Source organism: Eleginops maclovinus, chromosome 5 (genome assembly GCF_036324505.1).
Source record: "Eleginops maclovinus isolate JMC-PN-2008 ecotype Puerto Natales chromosome 5, JC_Emac_rtc_rv5, whole genome shotgun sequence".
Lineage (NCBI taxonomy): Eukaryota > Metazoa > Chordata > Actinopteri > Perciformes > Eleginopidae > Eleginops > Eleginops maclovinus.
This window is the reverse complement of record NC_086353.1, coordinates 11,387,147-11,407,110: the sequence shown is the minus strand read 5'-3', so window position 1 is coordinate 11,407,110 and position 19,964 is coordinate 11,387,147. Positions and strand designations below refer to the sequence as shown.

Sequence of the window (19,964 nt, the reverse complement as noted above, 5' to 3'; positions counted from 1 at the left end):
TTAATTGTATTTTAGCAAAATAATGTATTGATACTTTCCTTAAAACTGTCATCATAGTTCTGCTATAAACATATTTGAATATTTAGAGGCCGTTACTTTTAAGTAAGTTTTGTGACAACCTTTACCAAGCCTGTAAAGATATTTAATTTTTCTGAGATTGTCCCTAAAATACAATTTATAGGTGTGTTATCTATACTATTAGACTCTAAAGTCTCCATTTGTCATGTTATTGTGTTATACCTCATAGCATACATTACTGTGGGTGCCTCTGCAGGGATATCCAACAATTTCAAGTGTCCTTAAAAAGTACTCAAAGTATATATATGTTTATGGACAGTTCTTTAAGCTGGCAATTGCATTGTTTCATAGACCTGATGTATGTGTCATAGTGCTACTGATTGTATTTATGTTTTTTTGGGTGGGAGTTTGAAATATGTTCTTGGTACTGATTGCACACACTGGTTAAATGTGCGAATGTTAAGAGGATAAAGGATGTTTAGTAGTAGTAACTTTAATTAACTAACTATTCCTGCCAAGACAACTATTTGAAGAAGTGGTGGGTAATTAAAAACTACTGCTGTGTGTGAATCCAGAGTTTAGAGAAAGTGTGTTTATCTGTGTACATCTCTTATGTCTCAGAGGGACCAGAACAGGGGACGGACTGAAAGTTTTAATATCATAACAGCATCAAGTTTGACTTCACAACATTTCAAATAAATGTGGAACTCTATAAAACTGGAAATCCTTACAATATTACATGCTATCAACATCAGACTGGTATCAAATGTGGTAACAAACTGTCGTAAATAATAATGGAAAGTTTTAAATTACAGCTGCAAAATCCAACTGCCCAGTCAGGAATATTTTACCCAACATGCTGGAACCATTGTATAATATTTAACAGGCCTGAAGGCAATGAAACAATTCAAGGATGGGTAGAGCATTGGCCATCTACCTGCTGATAAACGTCTACACAATTGATGAACACTGGCTGTAGCTATGTGAACTTACGACACTACTTTTTTAGTTCACTCATAAGTGTCCTGTCTGCATCAGAGTAAACTTGGAGGTGAACCTCTCCACGCTCTCCCCCTCCAGAAACTTCATGGCTCTCCAGTGGATCTTGCCACTGTTCTCTGGCTGACCTAAGGATCCCATTTCTTCCTGGATGTACTGCAGCCACAGTTCTTCAGAGAAATAAAAACAGAAAAACATTTCTAAGGAAAGATAGTGCCAATACAATCAAACAATCTGATACTCAACAAGATTTTTATTCAAACCCAACTAAAAGGTTCTCTTTGGCCTTGAAACCAGATTGATAGTTTGTGTGTGATCCAGGGCAGATCAATTTAAGTCAAAGAATTGATTTTAAATGTCTCTTGTAATCAGCTATATGTGGTCATATACCTAATACTGTATTTGGCATTGACACGTCATGTTATATTATAGTCCTCTATACTTGATTACCAGGATTTTGTGAATAAATATTTTTAACAAACGCTAGTCTTCCTTTGGACTCTAATTAGATTAAGGGATTTAAACTCTGCTCACCGTCATCTGAGGTACCAAACTCCTGCAGGGCCCTCTCATAGTAGTCTCTCAGATGGTTCATCTTTGGAGTTTCCTGGAAGAACAAAGAACATTTTTACAGCTCAAGATTGTCTACGCTTATTGGTAGTACAAATAATACCAAGTCCACCATCTGTCCCAACAACTTCTTCATTTTGGTTTAAAGTCACTTACAAGTACAGGCTATGGCCAATTTTATCTGTCACCCACCTCACAACAAAAGATTGAGATGCTGGTTATGCAGGAGATGTTACATGTTACAAAAGGTAGTTACTATACTCACTTGTTCCTTCTCAATCTTGATCATGATGGTGAAAAAGGCCTTGGACAGGGGACGGTTTTCCTGTAAGCTAAAGAAGAAAAAACGATTTTTTAAATTTAAAATGTACAGCTTTGTCCTAAGAAAACACTTCTCAAGGTTTCAGTTCTTTATTCACACCAGTGTTTTGGGACTGATTAAATTTGGATTCCCTTTTCAGTTATTCATCATTTAAATTAAACACAAGCAAACAAAGTGAAATGATTTTACCTTGTAAAGGTCTTCCTAGCTTTCTTGTAGCCTCCGGTGGAGAATGACCAATCAAGGTAGCTCTCTTTCATCTCCATGGCAACAGCCGGTACTGCAGACAGCAGACCTCTCTGGGAACAAACACAGAATGAACTGTCTGCAAGGCATTCTCATTTTAGAGGACAAAACACAGCAGACATAACTGACCTCGGTGTATCTGTGTTTCTTAACTAACCAAAATAATGACTTTGCATTCCTAAACTAACAAACTGCTTTTCCAACAAAGCAAAAAGTGTAGTTCCAGTGTAAACTACAAAGACCCGTATTTATGTGCTAAATGTTTACAACATGTTAGCTGTCACTAAAAAAGACACATACTTGCTAATACTGTCAAAAGATATGAGGTAGCAGCAGTTAGTTTCAAAGTGAATCAGGTGTGTTTATGTGGACTACCTTGAAGACAGCTTCTGTCTCCTCAGGACTCTGGTTGGTCACGCTCCACTGGATCTGCAGCTGCCAGAGAGGTAGACTCTCCTGTCGAGACAAGACAGAAAGGATTTAGCTATCAGTTGGTTTCTAATCAGCATCTCGTCAGTGGGGAGTCCACTTGCTTCCTGTAGCATTGAGCGGTGGTTAGTGTTGTATGTTATCTCCATCCCATCCTAATCTTAGAGCAAATATACCTACATTTGCCAATGCTTCAAGACTTAAGAACTGTCTCTTCCCATTATAGGGAGAAAAATTAATCAGTAACCTAGTGTAGCATCTGATTGACAAATCCCCTTTCTTTGTTCTCAGCTGGTTTCCCCAACAGGCTAACATGCCTTTACGTCTCTTTTAACTTATCTCGCCTTCTGTGCTGTGAAATATGGAAACATTTTATTGTTTGACATTCCCTGAGGGTTTACACCGTTTCCCACCACTTAAGGAGAGTGTTTATCTTGAGGTAAAAGGCCTAATGCGTGTAGTAATCCTCCTCACACTGCTAGTCTTGTGAAACCGCCACTACAACAATAACCAGCTATTCTGCTTATTTCTGTAAAGGCTGGGACAAAGCATATGTATTCATAGACATACAGCATTATACATTTATGGGGTCAGTGCAACACAAACATTTGAAAAAGTGTTTTGTTGAATAATAAACAAGCGAAAAATTATGATTAAGCCCAAATATCTGATGTACTGCAGGGGATTTATAAATGATAGCTCAAGATCCCACCAACGCTTACAATTCTTAAACAGTTATCCTGCTGTTTTCCCTCTAATGTTGCATTAAGATACAGGATTCTAACATGCTTAGGTGCCGGAATGCTCAAATTATTGTAGTTTTCACACACAGTCAGCTATCCTCACACATGGAAGGACGCAGCTGAAGCCTATTTAAAAACGTTGACATAATGAAATAGATCCTAATTGGGCCAAGGAGATGACCCACTTTGAAAGCAGTGATGGCAGTGGTGTGTGTGTGTGTGTTTATTCTAGGAGAGCAATTATTACAATGCAGTTGAAGCACAATTGATGTGGTGAATGTGCTTAATTTAAGCAATGACAATAACTACACTCTGTGATTGAGGAAATGCAGAGTCAAAGTGTGTGTGTGTTTTTGTGTGTGTTGGGTATACCTTTGGATTGACGTGTGTGAGAGCCTCTTGGAATAACCTGCCCACGTCTCCACTCCCCAGTTGCATGAGCGTCCGCAGACTCAGGCTCCACACTGCAACTGATTGGCTGTAGCGCTGCGTGGCAGCCATGGCAACAGTGGCTGCTCCCTCATTATCTCCAGTTGAGAGCAGGATCTTCAACTTTATATTGAAAATAAAAAACATACATTTAGTTCCAGAGTTCCTCCTGTCTCCATCCCTTTGTTTTATTTTAGCTCTGTATCTGAAGGTAAGCAAGTACTTTATATAGTAATTAAAAAATGACTACCCACTAAGGTGTGTTTATCTGTTTGTCAGCAGGTTTACGTCTGGCCACCAAGAAATTTGTTGGAAGGGTGAAGCATTGGCCAAGGAAGAGCCCACTACATTTTGGAGTTGATCCAAATAATTGGGCAGTGACAAGTAAGTTGCACTAATGGAAACAGCCTGGGCTTTAACCACAAGGTCACCATTACATTCCATATTCACACTTTGTCGGTCACACCTTGAACCTTTTGTACTGTTATATTTTCAAGCATTTGGAAATGGACTGAAACTGACCATCAATCAAAGCAATTGTTGGCCTCCCCGATTTCTTAACTAGCACTGTCCTCACACTCTAAAAAAAAAACTACACTAATGTTTTTGTCAGACATTTGACGACAAAGTTTGCAAATGAAGGGAGGCTGAACTATTAAGATTTAATTCATCATTATCTTACCCAGTTGGTGTAATAGCCCTCCTTCAGCAGTGAGGAGTTGTGCGCTCGCTGCAGCACTCCCAGCTGCCTCTCCTGCCTCTGTTACACACAAATACAAGCACATCAGGATTTACTCCTTGAACAGCCACGTCTAAAAATACTTTATCCACTGATATTTTTCAGTGTAAACACACTTACCTTTTCCTTCAGCTCTTGGACGTTGGTCTTCCTCTTCAGCCTTTCCCAGCAGTAGGCCACATAGCAAGTCCACATGGGCTCTAAACAAAGAGCACAACAAGGGTTTCTTATATAGATTCAAGAGTTGGCAGGGTATTTGCAAGCAGGGCATTAATACAGCATAGATTTCCGAAATCCAACTTAAGGATGTTCCCAACTTTTTAGGCTGCCTGGATATGATTATTTACCAAAATAATTCAACCCCAGACTTCATCTTAGCAATAGAAATTGCATTGTTAATAAATCAAATAAATGTTGTCTTGTTATAGGTACCACTTCATTTAAAGAAAAGCTAAATCTCTTATCAAATGTGTCACATTCATAAAACCTCTACTGAAATATCCTTTTGACGATATTGGGTACGTGTAAATCCCACAAGGGTCCCTGAAGTAAAACAATGATTAAAACGATTCAATCAAACACCAGTCTAATGATCTCCTTTTGAAAAATAGCCCAATTTTTATGTCTACTTGCTCTACCTGTGTTGAGGCTCTTGACCCCCTCCTCATAGACCTGGCAGCAGCGCTCCTCTCTGCGGTTGATATCTGAGGCCCGGCCCTTGGCTGTGTGCAGCTCCTCTCCGGCCCCCGGAGCCTCCAGCTCCCTCTTAGCCATGAAGTCCCACGTCAAGCTGTCCTTTGTGTAGTTATCCTGCAGGCTACAATATAAGAGGAGGGGAGGAGGTAAATTCATGCTTAGTGACAAAGTCCTGCTTGAGTTCATTAATGCTGTGTGGTGAGTGAGCTGCTGCCTTACTCTTGCAGGATGAAGTCCTGGAGTTCTTTGGTGAAGTCAAAGATAGCTGCTATGTTCAGAAGTGAGATGACAAACTCTGCTTCTGTTGGTGAAAAGATCAGTGATTCAAAGGTTAGGGGTTTACATCTGGAAATGTCTGTTGATTAACAAATAGTTGGACATTTTGGGAAGATTGCTTATTTTCAGCAAGTTGGATGTAGAGATTGACACTACTTTGAAATATGTACTATCACTGTGATGGTACAGGCGGACGCTGGTTAGCTCAGTTAAGCATAACAAGTCATGTTGGGGAAAACAATGTGAAAACTTAAGTTTGTGATTTCAAAAGTGTGTAATCTTTGCCAAGTGAAAAAAGTGAATTACACAAATTCATTTGACAAAGTAAGCCAACCTTATCTAATGCATTAGTTTCCTTCTAATATTTTAGTTTTTAACAGAATCAGAGAGAAATTTACCATTGATTTTTCCTGTAGCATCTCTATACACAACCTCAGCCAGCTTTCCACTCAGGATCTCTGGAGAAAACTCGTATTCCCCCTGGAAGAAGTGAGAAGCAGAGTAAATCAGGCATTGAAGAAATTAAGAACTCCTGTGTGTGTATTATTCTTTAATTTTTTGGGTGAATTTCTAAACACTCACAAGGTCCATCTCCGCTTTCTCCAGGTCTTTCTTCTGCTTCCTCAGTTTCTCACAATGCAGCAGCTCCATACGGAAGTACTAACAAAGAAGTTGTTGTATACATTAGAAAATAATATTTGACAAATACACAATCATCCCTCTTTCAAACACAGCTATAGCCCCTATTTTACTGAACTTTGTTAGAGTAAACTACTGGAGTTAGCTAGAAGTCTTTGTTAAGGCTTTATAAAAATTGAAGGAAAGTTTTTGGATATAAAAAAAAAACGTGTACCTCCTGGTAGACTTTCTTGTTGTTTGGATGGAAGCGCAGAGCCCTCAGAAACAAGTGTCTGGCACTTTCTGAGGAACTTCTGTCCTCCAGCTCACTCTTGGCGGCCATGATCCACAGAGCTAAAAGAAGGAGAACAGCAAGTCACTATTAATTACAGTTCTTAGTAACGACTGTTTGAAAAGCAAAAACAATCTGTACCTGGTTTGTCGGGGTGTATAGCAAGCATGGCTGAGAACACTTTGCTGATCTGGCCTTTGGTACCCTGATGAAAAGCCAGTCAAAGATCATTGTTAACATGAGAAGACGCTGTGTTTGGTCAGAATTGGACTTAAATCAAATTATGAGATCATTACATACCCATTTTTTGCAGAAAGCGGCATGTGAGAACCACAGCTGCACATCATCCTGTGGAGAGAAGATTAGTCTCTCAGTTACACTTACAATTAACTGTTGGTCAAAACTACATAAACATTGTGTTGTATATATATGGAAGAAAATGAATCTAAATGTATACATTACCTTCCATTTTTTTGTTGCTCTTTTAAAGACACTATTAATTCTATGGATGATGGGGAATTCGATCTCCTCTTTCTTGAACTGGTAATGTATGTGCTGCAGAAGCAAATTAAGGCAATGTCAAGTGATGTCACATTCACTCCAATTGCTTTGCATGAATGTTAAAGTTCACTACTAGTACACAAAAAAAGTTAATGTTTACATAAAACAAAGCATATGCCACTTACCATTCTTCTCTTCTTGATCAGCTCTAAAACATTGATTTCATACTGCAAATAAACAACATTTTCAAGTTAGTACTTTTAACATTAGTAGTCATAGCTTTTATTGTGTTATCAAGAAAAAGCTGAATGATGATGATGGCGATGATTAGGGCACTCTACCTGGATGTATGCAATGAAGTCCTCCTTATTTATAATCAACCTGTGCAGCTTGTATTCAAGGGCTGTGGCTCTTTTGATTATGGATCTGAAATAATAAAAAAACAAACACAAGTTTATCGATGATGGAATCTGACAATCACCGTTTGAGTGATTATCTGCAACGAAAGAGTAATAATATTACAAAATATATGTTTAAGCCAAGTTTCTCTCTTTATTTATCTATATTGCTGTCAACTGCCCACACAACAAAACAATTCCCACCTGGGTGGTAAGGCAAGGCAAGTGTATTTACATAGCACCTTTCAACACAAGGCAATTCAAAGTGCTTTACACACATGAAAGACATTAAGAAATAGTGCAGCATAAACATATTATGCAATGTCCTTGTGTCCTTTTTTGAGTTATGTATTTTTCTACTGAACGCACACATAGTGATAAACCCTCGTGAAGTCAGATGTTGTCTTACTTGACTTCTTTCTTGGTGAAGAGCCCCACTCTCTCCAACTGCTCTAACTCAGGGATCTCTCCTCGATCCGCTGCTGAACGATCTCCGCCATCTTGTTCACGCAGCTGTTACGGGTTATTTGGTGATAATAAAGTTACTAATGTCAACTTTGTGACGGAATACCACAAGACTTGAAGCAATGAGGCTGATTTTCTCCCACACACATGTGTGGAAGTTGTGATCCGTCGACACTTTCCGGTTCCGTCTGCAAATAGGTCCGTCTGGAAACACGATCAGTGTGAGCCGCGGTCTGACAAAACGTAATCCAGGTCAGCTCAGACTCTGTCACCAACAAATTGATTAATTCGATTTTGAATAACAAATGAAATACATAATTGCTAAAGAAATTCATTGTGGATTAAAGAGCTATCCACAACATTTTGACCTCATATATTTAGGAGATGAGTAATTACAATGTTTGTTTTTTTATATTTGTTTTATATTGTGTTTTTTATTAATGCAGATAAGGTTTGTTATGTATCAATGGTTACTAAATATATGTATGATTTTTCTTTATATGATGTACTGAAATATTTATAATACGATCAATTAATTTCAAAAGTAATCTTGTAAATTATTAACTTAATATAGATCTAGGAAATGTTTGAGTTTCCAAAACAAGTACATAAAAATATCTGAAAACCCGAAAGACTGTTTTAATTTTCTGTGTTTTTATCAACTCTACCTGATGTTGTAAACTGTATGCATTTATGTGGCTGTATAGTTAAGGTTTAAATTAACCTTGTGATTTAATAAACAAATATAATACAATTTTCACAATATGGTGCTGTAATTATATACAATTTTCTATACTAATAGTAATAATAATAAAATAGTGATAATGTATTTGTAAAGCACCGTTCCTACAACATCCAGAACAAAGTGCTCAACAATAAGGGAAAAATAAACATGGAATAGAAATGTAAACATGAATAATAGCATAATGTATGTGAAATGAGGTGGAGACTAAACACATGAATGATGGGGTGGATTCATATACTGTATACATATAAGGGTTTACTGTAAACTGTGAAGTATCCTGTGAACAATAAGAGGCTCTCAGCTGCTGGCTCTATATTTGATGTGATTTCTGATCAACTCAATTTCCCGCAAAATCACAGAAAGGGAGAGCGGGTTCTATGTCATCTCCGGAGATCAGCAGCCAATCACAGTGCCGGATTCTCTCAGTCTGTCTCTGATTGGCTGACAACCGACTCCTGCTCTGTTGTTCTGTACAAATTGAAGGAACCCAAACCGACAATAAATTACAGAAAGATAATAAATAATTTGATCCATAATACTCCAACCCGCTCCGATATAAAGCGTCATTTCTAAAAGTTGAATGCTGGAGAACCTCAAGCATACGGAGGCTTGTTTATTTGTAAACCATGCTAGCAGTGCTAGCTAACTAGCCAGCGTCTCGTCGCCTCCTCTTCATCTTCATGGGTTTCTGCTGCTGAGTCTGCCAGGCTTGTGCTGGAGGCAGCGAGGCTAACCAATTAATGCCATCGGCCAGGGTGGGTTTCCTTTATTTATGCCCGACAGTTAGGGCATGTCAATTTTATGATTTTTGATGATTATAGTGTAAAAACACGGATGAATACTCCGCTGGAATACCAAGCTAACTAACATGTTAGCATTGTGCTCTTACCCGAGCTAGTTAGCTCGACTGCTAACGCGAGTATTTTCCTACCGGCTAACATGTTGTATTGCCACCATTTGTTCTGTAATGATGAGTGTGTTAACATGTGCCATCGTTTGACTCACAGAACTCAGGTCATATTATGAGTGGGGCGAGTTGCAAAGCTAACGGCGCTGTGTACCCCGCCTCATCAGCAATGATGAACTCTGTGAAGAAGCCGAAGATGGAGCAAATTCAGGCCGACCATGAGCTGTTCCTACAGGCCTTTGAAAGTGAGATTTCACCGCTTGTCACTTTCTAATTTAACCGTTCTGTCTTGGTAAAGCGATAATACTTTTTCAGTCTATCAATAAGCATTTTGCTACCAAGTTATCGTTACTGCTTCATATTTTGTTTACAAAAACTGCTTTTGACTGACAGGCCTCCCTACTTTATCTGGCAGTCTGAAGGCAGCTCCAGATATAGATTATTTTTTGTCAAACTAAATGACTTTCGTTCTAAGGCTGGCAATGATCAGACTGGAATAAATACATTGTTGATTATATGTTCAGTTTTTCTTTTGTGGTTTTGCCTACTAATCCACCACCTGTTAACAACCCTCATTTTGGCATGTGTACTCAACAATATGGATTACATATTTAGATGCGGACACACGAATGGATTAGCAGTGTGTTGTTGAGCAACCCGTTTTCGACTTATATTTTTCAGATTTAAGTGAATTCCTGGTTAAACTTATCAAGGAAACACAGTGATGTGATAATAGGGCAGTTGCGATAGTTACCAAATATCATAATACCACTTTTTTCTATTTCCAGAACCAACTCAGATCTACAGATTCCTCCGCACAAGGAATTTGATTGCAGTGAGTAAAGTACTGTACATATATCATTGTTGAGACAAAGAGTTATTACTTACTGATCGCACTGAAGTTGGTGACTAATGAATGCTTTTTAAAAAACCTTTTTCAGCCCATATTTTTGCACAGGACGCTCACTTTCATGTGTCATCGAAACAGCCGAACAAATGCCAGAAGGTATAAACTCTGATGATGTTTTTTCAGTTATGATATATTAACAGAGTTCTTTTTGTTAATGTAGTTTATGTTCTGTCACAGTTGTAATTATTTATTTCTGAACCTTTGTGACTTGTCATCTCTCCTCTTAGAAAAACATTCAAAGTGGATGATATGTTGCAGACTGTCGAGAAGATGAAGGTAGAGCAGGATTCTCCAAGGTAACAGGGCTGTGCTGTACAGGCGTTGTTGTGTCCCTTCCTAATGGTGTAGTATTTTATAGACACTGAATTATTGGGGAACGGTATAGACATAGTTCAGGAACATTCATACTAATACTATAAGCACCTGATTTGACCTATTTTCACTTTTGTACTTTTTCTTTTCAGTTTGTCTTCACATCTCCAGCTTACATTCACTGGGTTCTTCCATAAGGATGGTGAGCAGTATTTACCCAAAGACTTGTGTGTTGTGAATTTTATTTTGTTGTTTTTTGTTTTGACTCTAGTTCTGCTCTGACAGTCACCGGGTCATTATATAAGGCCAACAATAAGATTTCATTAACTGCATGTACATGCACAAAAGTATTCTGGTTAGGATCTGGTCTTTGAGTTCATGGTTTTGTGTTGCACATGTGCAGCACCTTTAGTCTGCTGTTGAGAAAATCAGGTTTTTCATTCGCTTTCACCTGAGTGCTGTGCTACAAAGTGAGATTAGTGGGTTGGCGAGGTTATGTTGAGTTTAAAGTCTGTATTACAACAGTGGCGCTCTTTTACCTGACTAGATTGCAATTGCAACGTATTCACTTGTTGTGTATCAAAAAGAGATATTAGGATTGACTGATCCTTTTCTTGCCTTACAGAAAAGCCATCTCAGAATTCAGAAAATGAACAAAATTCTGTGTCCTTAGAGGTGCTACTTGTCAAAGTCTGCCATAAAAAACGCAAGGTAAAGTAACATATGAAGACGGTCTGTCACTTGAGCAGCAAGTCATTTTGTTTTACTTCCTTACTTGTGATGTTTGTTAAATTAAGTGTGCGTGTTTATTCTTTCAGGATGTCAGCTGCCCGGTAAAGCAAGTGCCTACAGGTAAAAAGCAGGTGCCTTTGAATCCTGACAGTAACCAAACCAAGCATGGCTCCTACCCCTCCTTACTCGTCTCCAGCAATGAGTTTGAGCCCAGCAACAGCCACATGGTCAAGTCTTACTCGCTCCTGTTCAGGGTGTCACGCACAGGAAGGAGGGATACTAATGGCCTGGTCAATGGAGAGGCCAATGAGAACATTGGTAGGATATCCACATTGAAGCCTTTTATGTTCTGTTTCGACCAAGTACAGTTTACATTGGGATTTAACACTGTATTTTGTCATGAGATCAGCATAGGGAGACTATTGCTTGATTTTCACTTAATTTAGAAAGACGTGTCTGTAAATGATCAGAGGATTATTTTTGCGTTAGTTAAGCCGTCATTTTTTTAAATGCTCAAATTGCTGACCTTGGAGGTATTTTCTAACTCCCTTTATATCAGTAAGACTGAACATCTGGGAGGTGGGGTTAAGGGAAACCCTAGTGTGCTTGCTCAAAGGCCCCATAAATGCAGGACATATGGGACATTTTATTATTTAGTAGTCGTGCCATTTTGGCTTCACACACCATTAAGCAACAGTCATGAGAATAACTGGTGTCCCGTCTCCAACACTGTATTTGGGTGTCTTTATAAGTCCATCGCTGAGCCGATACTAGAAGGTGGACTTAAAACAGTGCCTACCACTGATTGGTCAGAGAAACCCATCAAGATTCCATGAAACAGGACATCCTGTTCAGACCTGCCCCATTTTTAAATGGCATGCACAATACAGCATGTACAAAACCTATACTCTCATTGCTATTGGGATCATCAGATATCCCTGCTGGTGCATTTTAAGGGGCTGCTAACTGAAGTGAATCGGGCTGAGCCATGCAGTGTAAATCAAGCATATGCTTAATAGATGGATGTAACTGAAATGGTTGCTGGTTTGATATACAATCTCACACTTCTTTTTTATTTTGTTCTTGTGCAAAGATGTTACAGATACTCCTAGTAGAAAGAAAAGAAGTTCTTCCCATAGAGAAGGAGAAACCACAGAGACCTTTGTTGCACAAATGACCGTTTTTGATAAGAATAGGTAAGACTTAAGTTTTAAGATCACTTTTTTGCCGTTACTTCTGATTGTTCCTTTTTTTTTTTAGAAATCATTGCTTTTAATCTGCAGGAGATTGCAGCTGCTGGATGGAGAGTATGAAGTGTCGATGCAAGGGATGGAGGAGAGCCCTGTCAGCAAGAAGCGCGCTACGTGGGAAACCATTCTCGATGGAAAGGTGGGGGAGGTTTGTACATAACGTGTTTAAGAGTTTCTTCCTGTAAGCCTTCCTTTCTTGTCTTTGTTGTCCTCTTAAGATCAACACATTGCTGACCCTTACTTTTTCTTACTGTCCTGCAGAGACTGCCACCATTTGAGACCTTTTCTCAGGGACCCACATTGCAGTTCATGTTGCGTTGGACAGGTGATGCTAGCGGAAAGTCCACTGCCCCCGTGGCAAAACCCCTCGCTACACGCAACTCCGACAGCTCCAGCCCCATGGAGACCAGAACCAGCAATCACCGAGCTGCCCTCATGAGTAAGTACAAAAACAACACAGGGTTGATTTAACCTTCTGGGATGAGGCGGAATTAGATTAGAATAATAGCAGGATGTTAATATAATTGGTTGTAAATCACTTGTATTGCGTTCAATATTATGTTATTGTTAAGATCAAATGGGCAAAACACATCTATCTACAGAAAATTAAACACTAACACTTCAGCCGTATTCCAAGTGCTTCTACATGACACCAAGGCCTGAATATAATCTATTTATTTCAGCCAAGATTCTCTGAAATAAAGCTGAATGGGTTTTGGATTTTGATTTTCCACCCTCTGTGATACTGGTGTGGGATGATCTATTTGCAACTGAATCTGGCAATAGGCTGACAGCAAGTCATTGCTGATGAGTAACTGTGTATATTTACTGGACTACGTAAATGTTCTAGCAAATAAAACCGGTGAATATGTGTATCAAACAAAATGTTTGCCTTCTCCATAACAGCAGAAATGAATTGCTTGATGCATCGGCAACCTTTTTGAGTTGTGTGAAAAGCAGAATTCAAGTTGCATCTAATTATAAACTAAGAGGATATGTATATTAAGGTATCTACAGGGCTGCTGAGCAAGCTTGAAATGGCGTCAAGGCTCCCTTCAGCACTCATGTTGGTCATTAATTAAGCCACAGAGAAACATTAGTTTGACTGCAGAGGAATGTGTTTTAATATCCCTCGCTGATGCAACCCATGAGAATCATTTAAAAGATAGTTTCCCCTCTAATTAAACTGAACTTAACTAGGGGTTTTGTATGAAAGGAAATAGGAGCCACATATTGAAGTGTTGTGTCATCTGTTCAACATATAATAAACCAATGGAAATGTCAGACACCTACGTTTCAATGCCCAAAAAGCAAATACTGTAACGTGAAAATGAAACCTGCTATGTTGTGTATTTCATGTCTGAAAGGAGCATTAGCTCGAGGGATATGTGTGCTTGTTTGTCTCGTTTTAAATGTGTCAAATCAAAGTGATAATTTGGTGACTGTCCAAAGAAATAACCTGTTCATCTGTTCCTGTCAGCAGTGAAAGAGTCAGTGAGCACAGACATTCAGACGAGGAAAGAGCAGGTCCTGTGTGAGCCACGACAGAAGCTACGTATATTTTATCAGGTACACAACACCACAGTAAGAAACACAACTGGGCCTGGGACACTGATTTAAAAGAACCTTCTGGGGAGGTTGCTCAAAATGTACGTATAATGTCACGTGTTTGAATTACTGTCACATTTTGAGAGTTTCACTGCTTTATAAGTGTACATCAAGACTAGTACATTGTTCATAATTGTAGCTAAAACCACGTGTACCAAAATGTGACAGTAACTCTGATGTTATGCTAGAATAGAATAGAATCACCCATTTACATCTGATGGAAATTGAGCCTCTCGTTTACCTTGTAACTAATGCAATATATCCATGTTTAGTTCTTGTACAACAATAACACACGGCAGCAAACTGAAGCAAGAGATGATCTTCACTGTCCCTGGTGTACCCTGAATTGCAGCAAACTCTACAGCCTGCTCAAACACCTCAAACTGTCCCACTCGCGCTTCATCTTCAACTATGTGGTAAGAAACCCAGTGTGTTTGTCTAAGTGTGTGTGGTTTTGCTCCTCTTCACAAGACGCCACCTGATTTGTAGCAATGTTTCAAAAAGAAAACCCTTAATGTAGGTTACTGTTGTGTCTTTTCAAACCTGCTATACTGGGTGCTTAAATGATCATTGTTGGTAACTTCATTGTAAAGGCTCCTCAAATCTACGTCTGAACTAGGTTTTTGATTCAATAAATAAGATTAGGGGGACGGTGTGGTGCAGTGGGTTAGGTGCTGATCTTCGGATCAGGAGAGAGTAGGTCCGAGTCCCACTGCAGTCAGCATGTCGTTGTGTCCCTGGGTAAGACACTTCACCCTAAATCATTTTTGAATGGATGGGCCACGGGAGACTGGCATGTATCCTCTCTCTATACTCTGCCTCCCAGCTTAATTCTGAGCTATTTATAGCTTACACAGTTCTTTTGTTTGTACCTGACCACACTGCAGAGCAGTATCAAGGTCAGATAAACAAGGGGTCGAGGAAAGCTATTGTACCTGTTTTTTCTGTAATGGCAGCTAGATGCTTCTCACTCTCTGCCTGTTTCTTTGCCTCTCTACTCTCCTACAAAGCTCCTGTCTTCCCTACTGCACCCTTGTTTCTATGTGGCTTTCCCTGAAGTGAGAAGTCACACGTATATCCTGACGACAATTGATATATAAGGGAACCTGGCATTAAGTATCAAGCACATTTCTGGAAGAGTTTCACTGATGTTCTGTTTCTTTTTGTACCCCTTTTGTCCAGCCTCACCCCAAAGGAGCCAGGATAGACGTGTCCATCAATGAGAGCTACGACGGCTCATACGTTGGCAACCCTCAGGACATCCACAGCCAGCCCGGCTTCGCTTTCAGCCGCAATGGCCCCGTTAAGAGGACGGCTGTAACTCACATACTGGTTTGCAGGTAAACTTGTGACCTCTCTTCAGAAGCGGTGTTTAGGTTTAAAGTGAAGGCAAATTGCACGATGCAATTATCTTGTTTTCAATTAAATCAGATTATCACGTTCTAGTTGAGTTAGTAAATGATTTAATTAACATCAAGGAGCTGTCATGAGCAGTGAGCTTTCTCAAAGCAGACTAAGACCAAGAGTTTGTGGCAGTATACTGTAGTAAAGATGGTATCTAATGAATGAGAGAGTATTAAAGATATGCTCTCTTTCCTGTCCAACAGGCCCAAAAGGATCAAACCGAGTCTGTCCGAGTTCCTGGAGACTGAGGACGGAGAGTTGGAGCAGCAGAGGACTTATGTCAGCGGACACAACCGCCTCTACTTCCACAGTGACAGCTGCATGCCCCTGCGGCCCCAGGAGATGGAGGAGGACAGCGAGGACGAGAGGGATCCAGACTGGCTCAGAGAGAAGACTGCCACGGTGAGGAGCCATTACTCATTCTGCTGTTTTCGCTTCTGGCTTCACTGTTGAATTAGGTTTACACACGTTTTAAGCTCAATTTCCCACAAAGTAAAACTATTGTATAATCTCACCTGTGTATAATTAACCAGTATTACTTGATTGGGAGCCATAGGTTTATGGTCATTGATTTAGACTGACAACAACACTTTTGTTAGAAATTCATAAAGACTGTTTTTAGTGCGAGTGTTTCGGAGGTGCATACCAAGTGAATACAGTTTTTGCTGTCAGATTACCATGGCAACAGAGAGTCATAGCATTTGGGTCAGTCCTGCTCCCCATAAATAACTTAAAGATGCTCAGAGCAACAACTATTGCACATAATGCATCTTCAGCTTGCTCTCACACCCGTACACAACATTTTAGTATTGACTCCCTGAATCTGCTAACGTTGCTCAATACAACAGTCATTTTGCTATCAGGGCCAACAAAAAAAAAGCCTTGTATTGACTCATCACTAAAGTTGTGCCCAACGCTTTCAAGGCCAATTTTCATTAGAATGTATTCAGTTATTTGAGTATTTGCAGAGATTCCAGTGAATACATACCAATACATTAGACTGTAAAGAACCAATGGTGCATGGTAGTTAGTCATCAGTGTTTTTGCATCACCATAATCTCACATCTTTCTTTTTTCTTCCTTGCAGCAACTGGATGAGTTCACAGATGTCAATGAGGGAGAGAAGGAAGTGATGAAGCTGTGGAACCTGCACGTCATGAAGTATGGGTACGTGGTAGACTTTACTGCATCCTATGAAGTATTTCTTAAGCTTTAAGCAATATAATGGTTGTTTTAATGTGTATAATGACGCAGTTTAGAATTGATAAGTAACTTGATTAAACCCTGAAGAAAAGTGCTTGAATTGAGTGTTTAGAAAAAACTTTGGAAAACCCTTCTGACATTTTTTTAAATAGTGTTAAAACAGAAGGGCTACTACAAATTCAAAACGAAACCAGAGCACTTTGATATTCTATTGTTATATTTCATATGTACAGTTGTTATATGCTGAAGCTGTGCTTAGTCTCATACAGTAAGTCTAATCTTTGCAGCTCTACTCTTGTTTAGAGTTCCTCTTTTCTCCAGTTTCATAGCAGATAACCAGATGAATCAGGCCATCATGCATTTTGCGGAGAACAATGGTGCTCACATCATCCGTCGCAACCTCTGCCGTAACTTCCTCCTGCATCTAGTCAGCATGCACGACTTCAACCTGGTGAGCACAGCCACCATCGACCGTGCCATGGCCCGCCTGCGACAGATCCAGGAGGAGCTTCCAGACACAGCGGAGGAGCAGCAGGACCAGAGTCTGGTACCAGCAGGAGCATGCAACGGCAACGCCGGTCCCTCCACCGGAGGGAAGCTGGGCAAGAGGACAAAAAGCGCACTTACAGACTGATGAAGGATCGATGTAACAACGATACTCGTATTATTTAGTTTTTTTCCGTTTCCTCCTCAATGAACATTTCCAACTCTTTGGTGCTTAAATAGGTGGCAGAAGTGGTCAGCGGAGGACCTGACCACACGCTGACCAGTATACAAGGTAAACAAGTTTTGGGAACTTGAGAACTGAACCAAATATGAACAATTTAAAAAAACAAAAAAAAGTGAATCAACGACACACACCAGGATTTTGAGGACTGGGGGTGTGAGTTGAACCTACTTAATGTGCATTTTGTAGGAGCCCTTGAATTATCTGTCTTTGGGTGAGAGAGTGAACAAACGGTCTTCTGATGTGGTGCGACTGCCTTTGGTATGTTATAGACAACTGTATCATGACTACAGTTAAAATTGTACTGGTAACATTGTCACTCTTAATTATTTGTACACGTACACAATAACCTTGTTGAGAACTTATCCTTTTAGCTGATTATTTTAGCATTTGGTGTTTGTATTTAGAGAGTTTACCTTGAAATTGTTTCCTCTTTTTTTTATTTTATTCCTGCTGCACCAAATGTTGCAAATGCAGCTTTTCCAGTGTCATCAGTGGAGACACTTCCGGGGGGTTTGATTTCACAGTTGTGAATGACACTTCCTTTTAAGGGTCTGACAGTTACAGTAAAGGTCCACACTATTGGCAACCATTTCTAGATTATATGAAGCCTGTAGAGCTTGTTAGGACCCCAAAATGTTTGATTGTGGGTTTTTGCTGGTTGGTTGCAATGACAATAGTGATGTACTGTACTGTAAGCATTGGGATCTGGAACCACATTCCATTCTGGGTTGGTTCCATGCTATAACTCCTACTTCATCACCCCTAAGCCTTTCGGCCTGCATTGATAACAGCTAAAGGAAAGCCAGGGAAATTATTACTGAATATTTTATTTACTTAAACAACCAGCAGTACATCATCCCATGTATCGTGCAATGCATTGATGATAAAAGATACACTTTTTCTGATTGCTTGTATTTTCATTTCAATTTGAAATATCAACTTGTTGCATTCATTCAACATGAATGTCAGAAGCTATTGACAGAAATGTAATCTCATCAAATGTTTATTTCTGCCCTGGTCTGAATCTGATCATTTAAAAGATATCAGTTTTTTCTTTCAAAGCAATATGCTGTTTATTGGATGTTTGATTTTCAGGTCCAAGTCAGACCTCTGTCCCATTAGGTGCAGTTTATGCCAAAGGGGAATATTTCATCAGTCTGTTAGTTCTGTATATTATTTAGCATATTTTCTTTGTTTATTCCATCTCCATAACTGTTTTTTTAAAGCAGCTGTTGTTGTGTTTTGTGGTGTGCACCTAAATTGGTACACATCAACACTCATTCTTTCATCAGACATCTGTTTTCTGGCTGTGTGGGACAACTAAATTGACAATACTCCTCCTTTCATGGAAGGTTTCTGTATTCATCTGGAAAAACAGACATTCATCATTTATGTCAAATCACCCTGTTAAAAATTGTGAACTGTACACTCTGGTTAGGGGGATTTTTATATTTAAAGAAATAAAATACATTTGACCTTATTCATGGCTGTCATGTTTTCGTGATTTTCTGGACACTAGTCATTACTCTCTCTATCATGGACTCTGTCTGGCAATTGCAGTTAAAACCTCAATTTGAACAGTACTTCTTTCCCAGGTGTAGACCTTGACTTATACAGGATATACTGTATGTGTTATAATTAAATATATGTTCATTCCATAGCCGTCTCTAAGAGAAATGGTCAGCTGCATATTATATTATACGTCTTTTAGGTGATAAAAATCAGACCTGCAAAATAGTTTGCTCTTCTTAACTTGAAAGTCACTAAACTGACTTTGTTCTGGAACTTTTGACCGCATAGTCAGACGTCATCGCTGGATGTTATTTGATAAATAATTTTGATTCTAGAAAAAAAAGTGGGTTCTTTCTCAATTTTTTCCAGGTATAGAATGAATGGTCACACAAGTTATCGCAGAATTATTAATGAAGTCATTATTCAACTATCTTAATTGTCATGCAGTGCTTTATGTTCACACAATGCAACATTGGATATTTATAGCGAGTTAACATTGCATCTCTAGTGAATCAAAGTAAAAGGGTACCCATGACTCAGTTATTCTGCTTTACACAGTCTGCCATTTCCCAAAAGTTTAAAGTAATATTTTCCCTCACCTCTTTTGACACTCCAAAGCCATCTCTCTGAGATACTTTTATGTAAGCTACTGTGAAGGAAAAGGTGTGTGCTCCATTGTCCACTGTTTGGCTATGATGAACACACACAGGTGGGTCTCACAGGTAAAAGCTGTCCATTATGACAAAAGTTCTCAAGACAGAGACTAAGTTCATATAAGAAAGTAACATGTTGTTTTGGCCAAAGCTGGCACACCTAGTTTTTTAAATTTGTATAATGACTTTTTAAACTAACAAATAAGCAGTGATATTATTTTTGAAGCTGTTTTTATGTCATTAATAATTTGTATAGC

General features: G+C 39.2%; 2 protein-coding genes across 7 annotated transcripts; one reads left to right on the top strand and one right to left on the bottom strand.

The window, feature by feature from the left end:
• Positions 1-655: 655 nt before the first annotated feature.
• Positions 656-7,950, bottom strand: utp6 (UTP6 small subunit processome component). The gene is given in 20 exon segments (XM_063884807.1): positions 656-1,187; positions 1,552-1,624; positions 1,853-1,919; positions 2,099-2,208; positions 2,531-2,611; positions 3,700-3,879; positions 4,439-4,516; positions 4,616-4,695; positions 5,134-5,312; positions 5,411-5,492; positions 5,866-5,947; positions 6,050-6,127; positions 6,321-6,439; positions 6,519-6,582; positions 6,678-6,725; positions 6,840-6,932; positions 7,064-7,105; positions 7,220-7,304; positions 7,686-7,740; positions 7,743-7,950. Coding segments are annotated over 20 exon segments (1,785 nt in total). The 5' UTR covers positions 7,777-7,950; the 3' UTR covers positions 656-1,032.
• A 985-nt stretch (positions 7,951-8,935) lies between these two features.
• Positions 8,936-19,022, top strand: suz12b (SUZ12 polycomb repressive complex 2 subunit b). 6 transcript variants are annotated; one of them, XM_063883772.1, is made up of 17 exons: positions 8,936-9,241; positions 9,494-9,638; positions 10,182-10,228; positions 10,335-10,399; positions 10,531-10,599; positions 10,768-10,817; positions 11,241-11,326; positions 11,434-11,665; positions 12,441-12,543; positions 12,631-12,736; positions 12,859-13,036; positions 14,081-14,166; positions 14,478-14,621; positions 15,388-15,545; positions 15,813-16,011; positions 16,697-16,776; positions 17,116-19,022. In XM_063883772.1, exons 1-17 carry the CDS (start codon positions 9,227-9,229, stop codon positions 17,444-17,446), a joined length of 2,094 nt encoding a protein of 697 aa, XP_063739842.1. In that variant the 5' UTR covers positions 8,936-9,226; the 3' UTR covers positions 17,447-19,022. The 6 variants fall into 6 exon arrangements, with proteins under 6 accessions (XP_063739842.1, XP_063739844.1, XP_063739841.1 ...); XM_063883774.1 differs by having other exon boundaries at positions 14,078-14,166; positions 17,134-19,022; XM_063883771.1 differs by having other exon boundaries at positions 14,078-14,166.
• Positions 19,023-19,964: the final 942 nt, after the last annotated feature.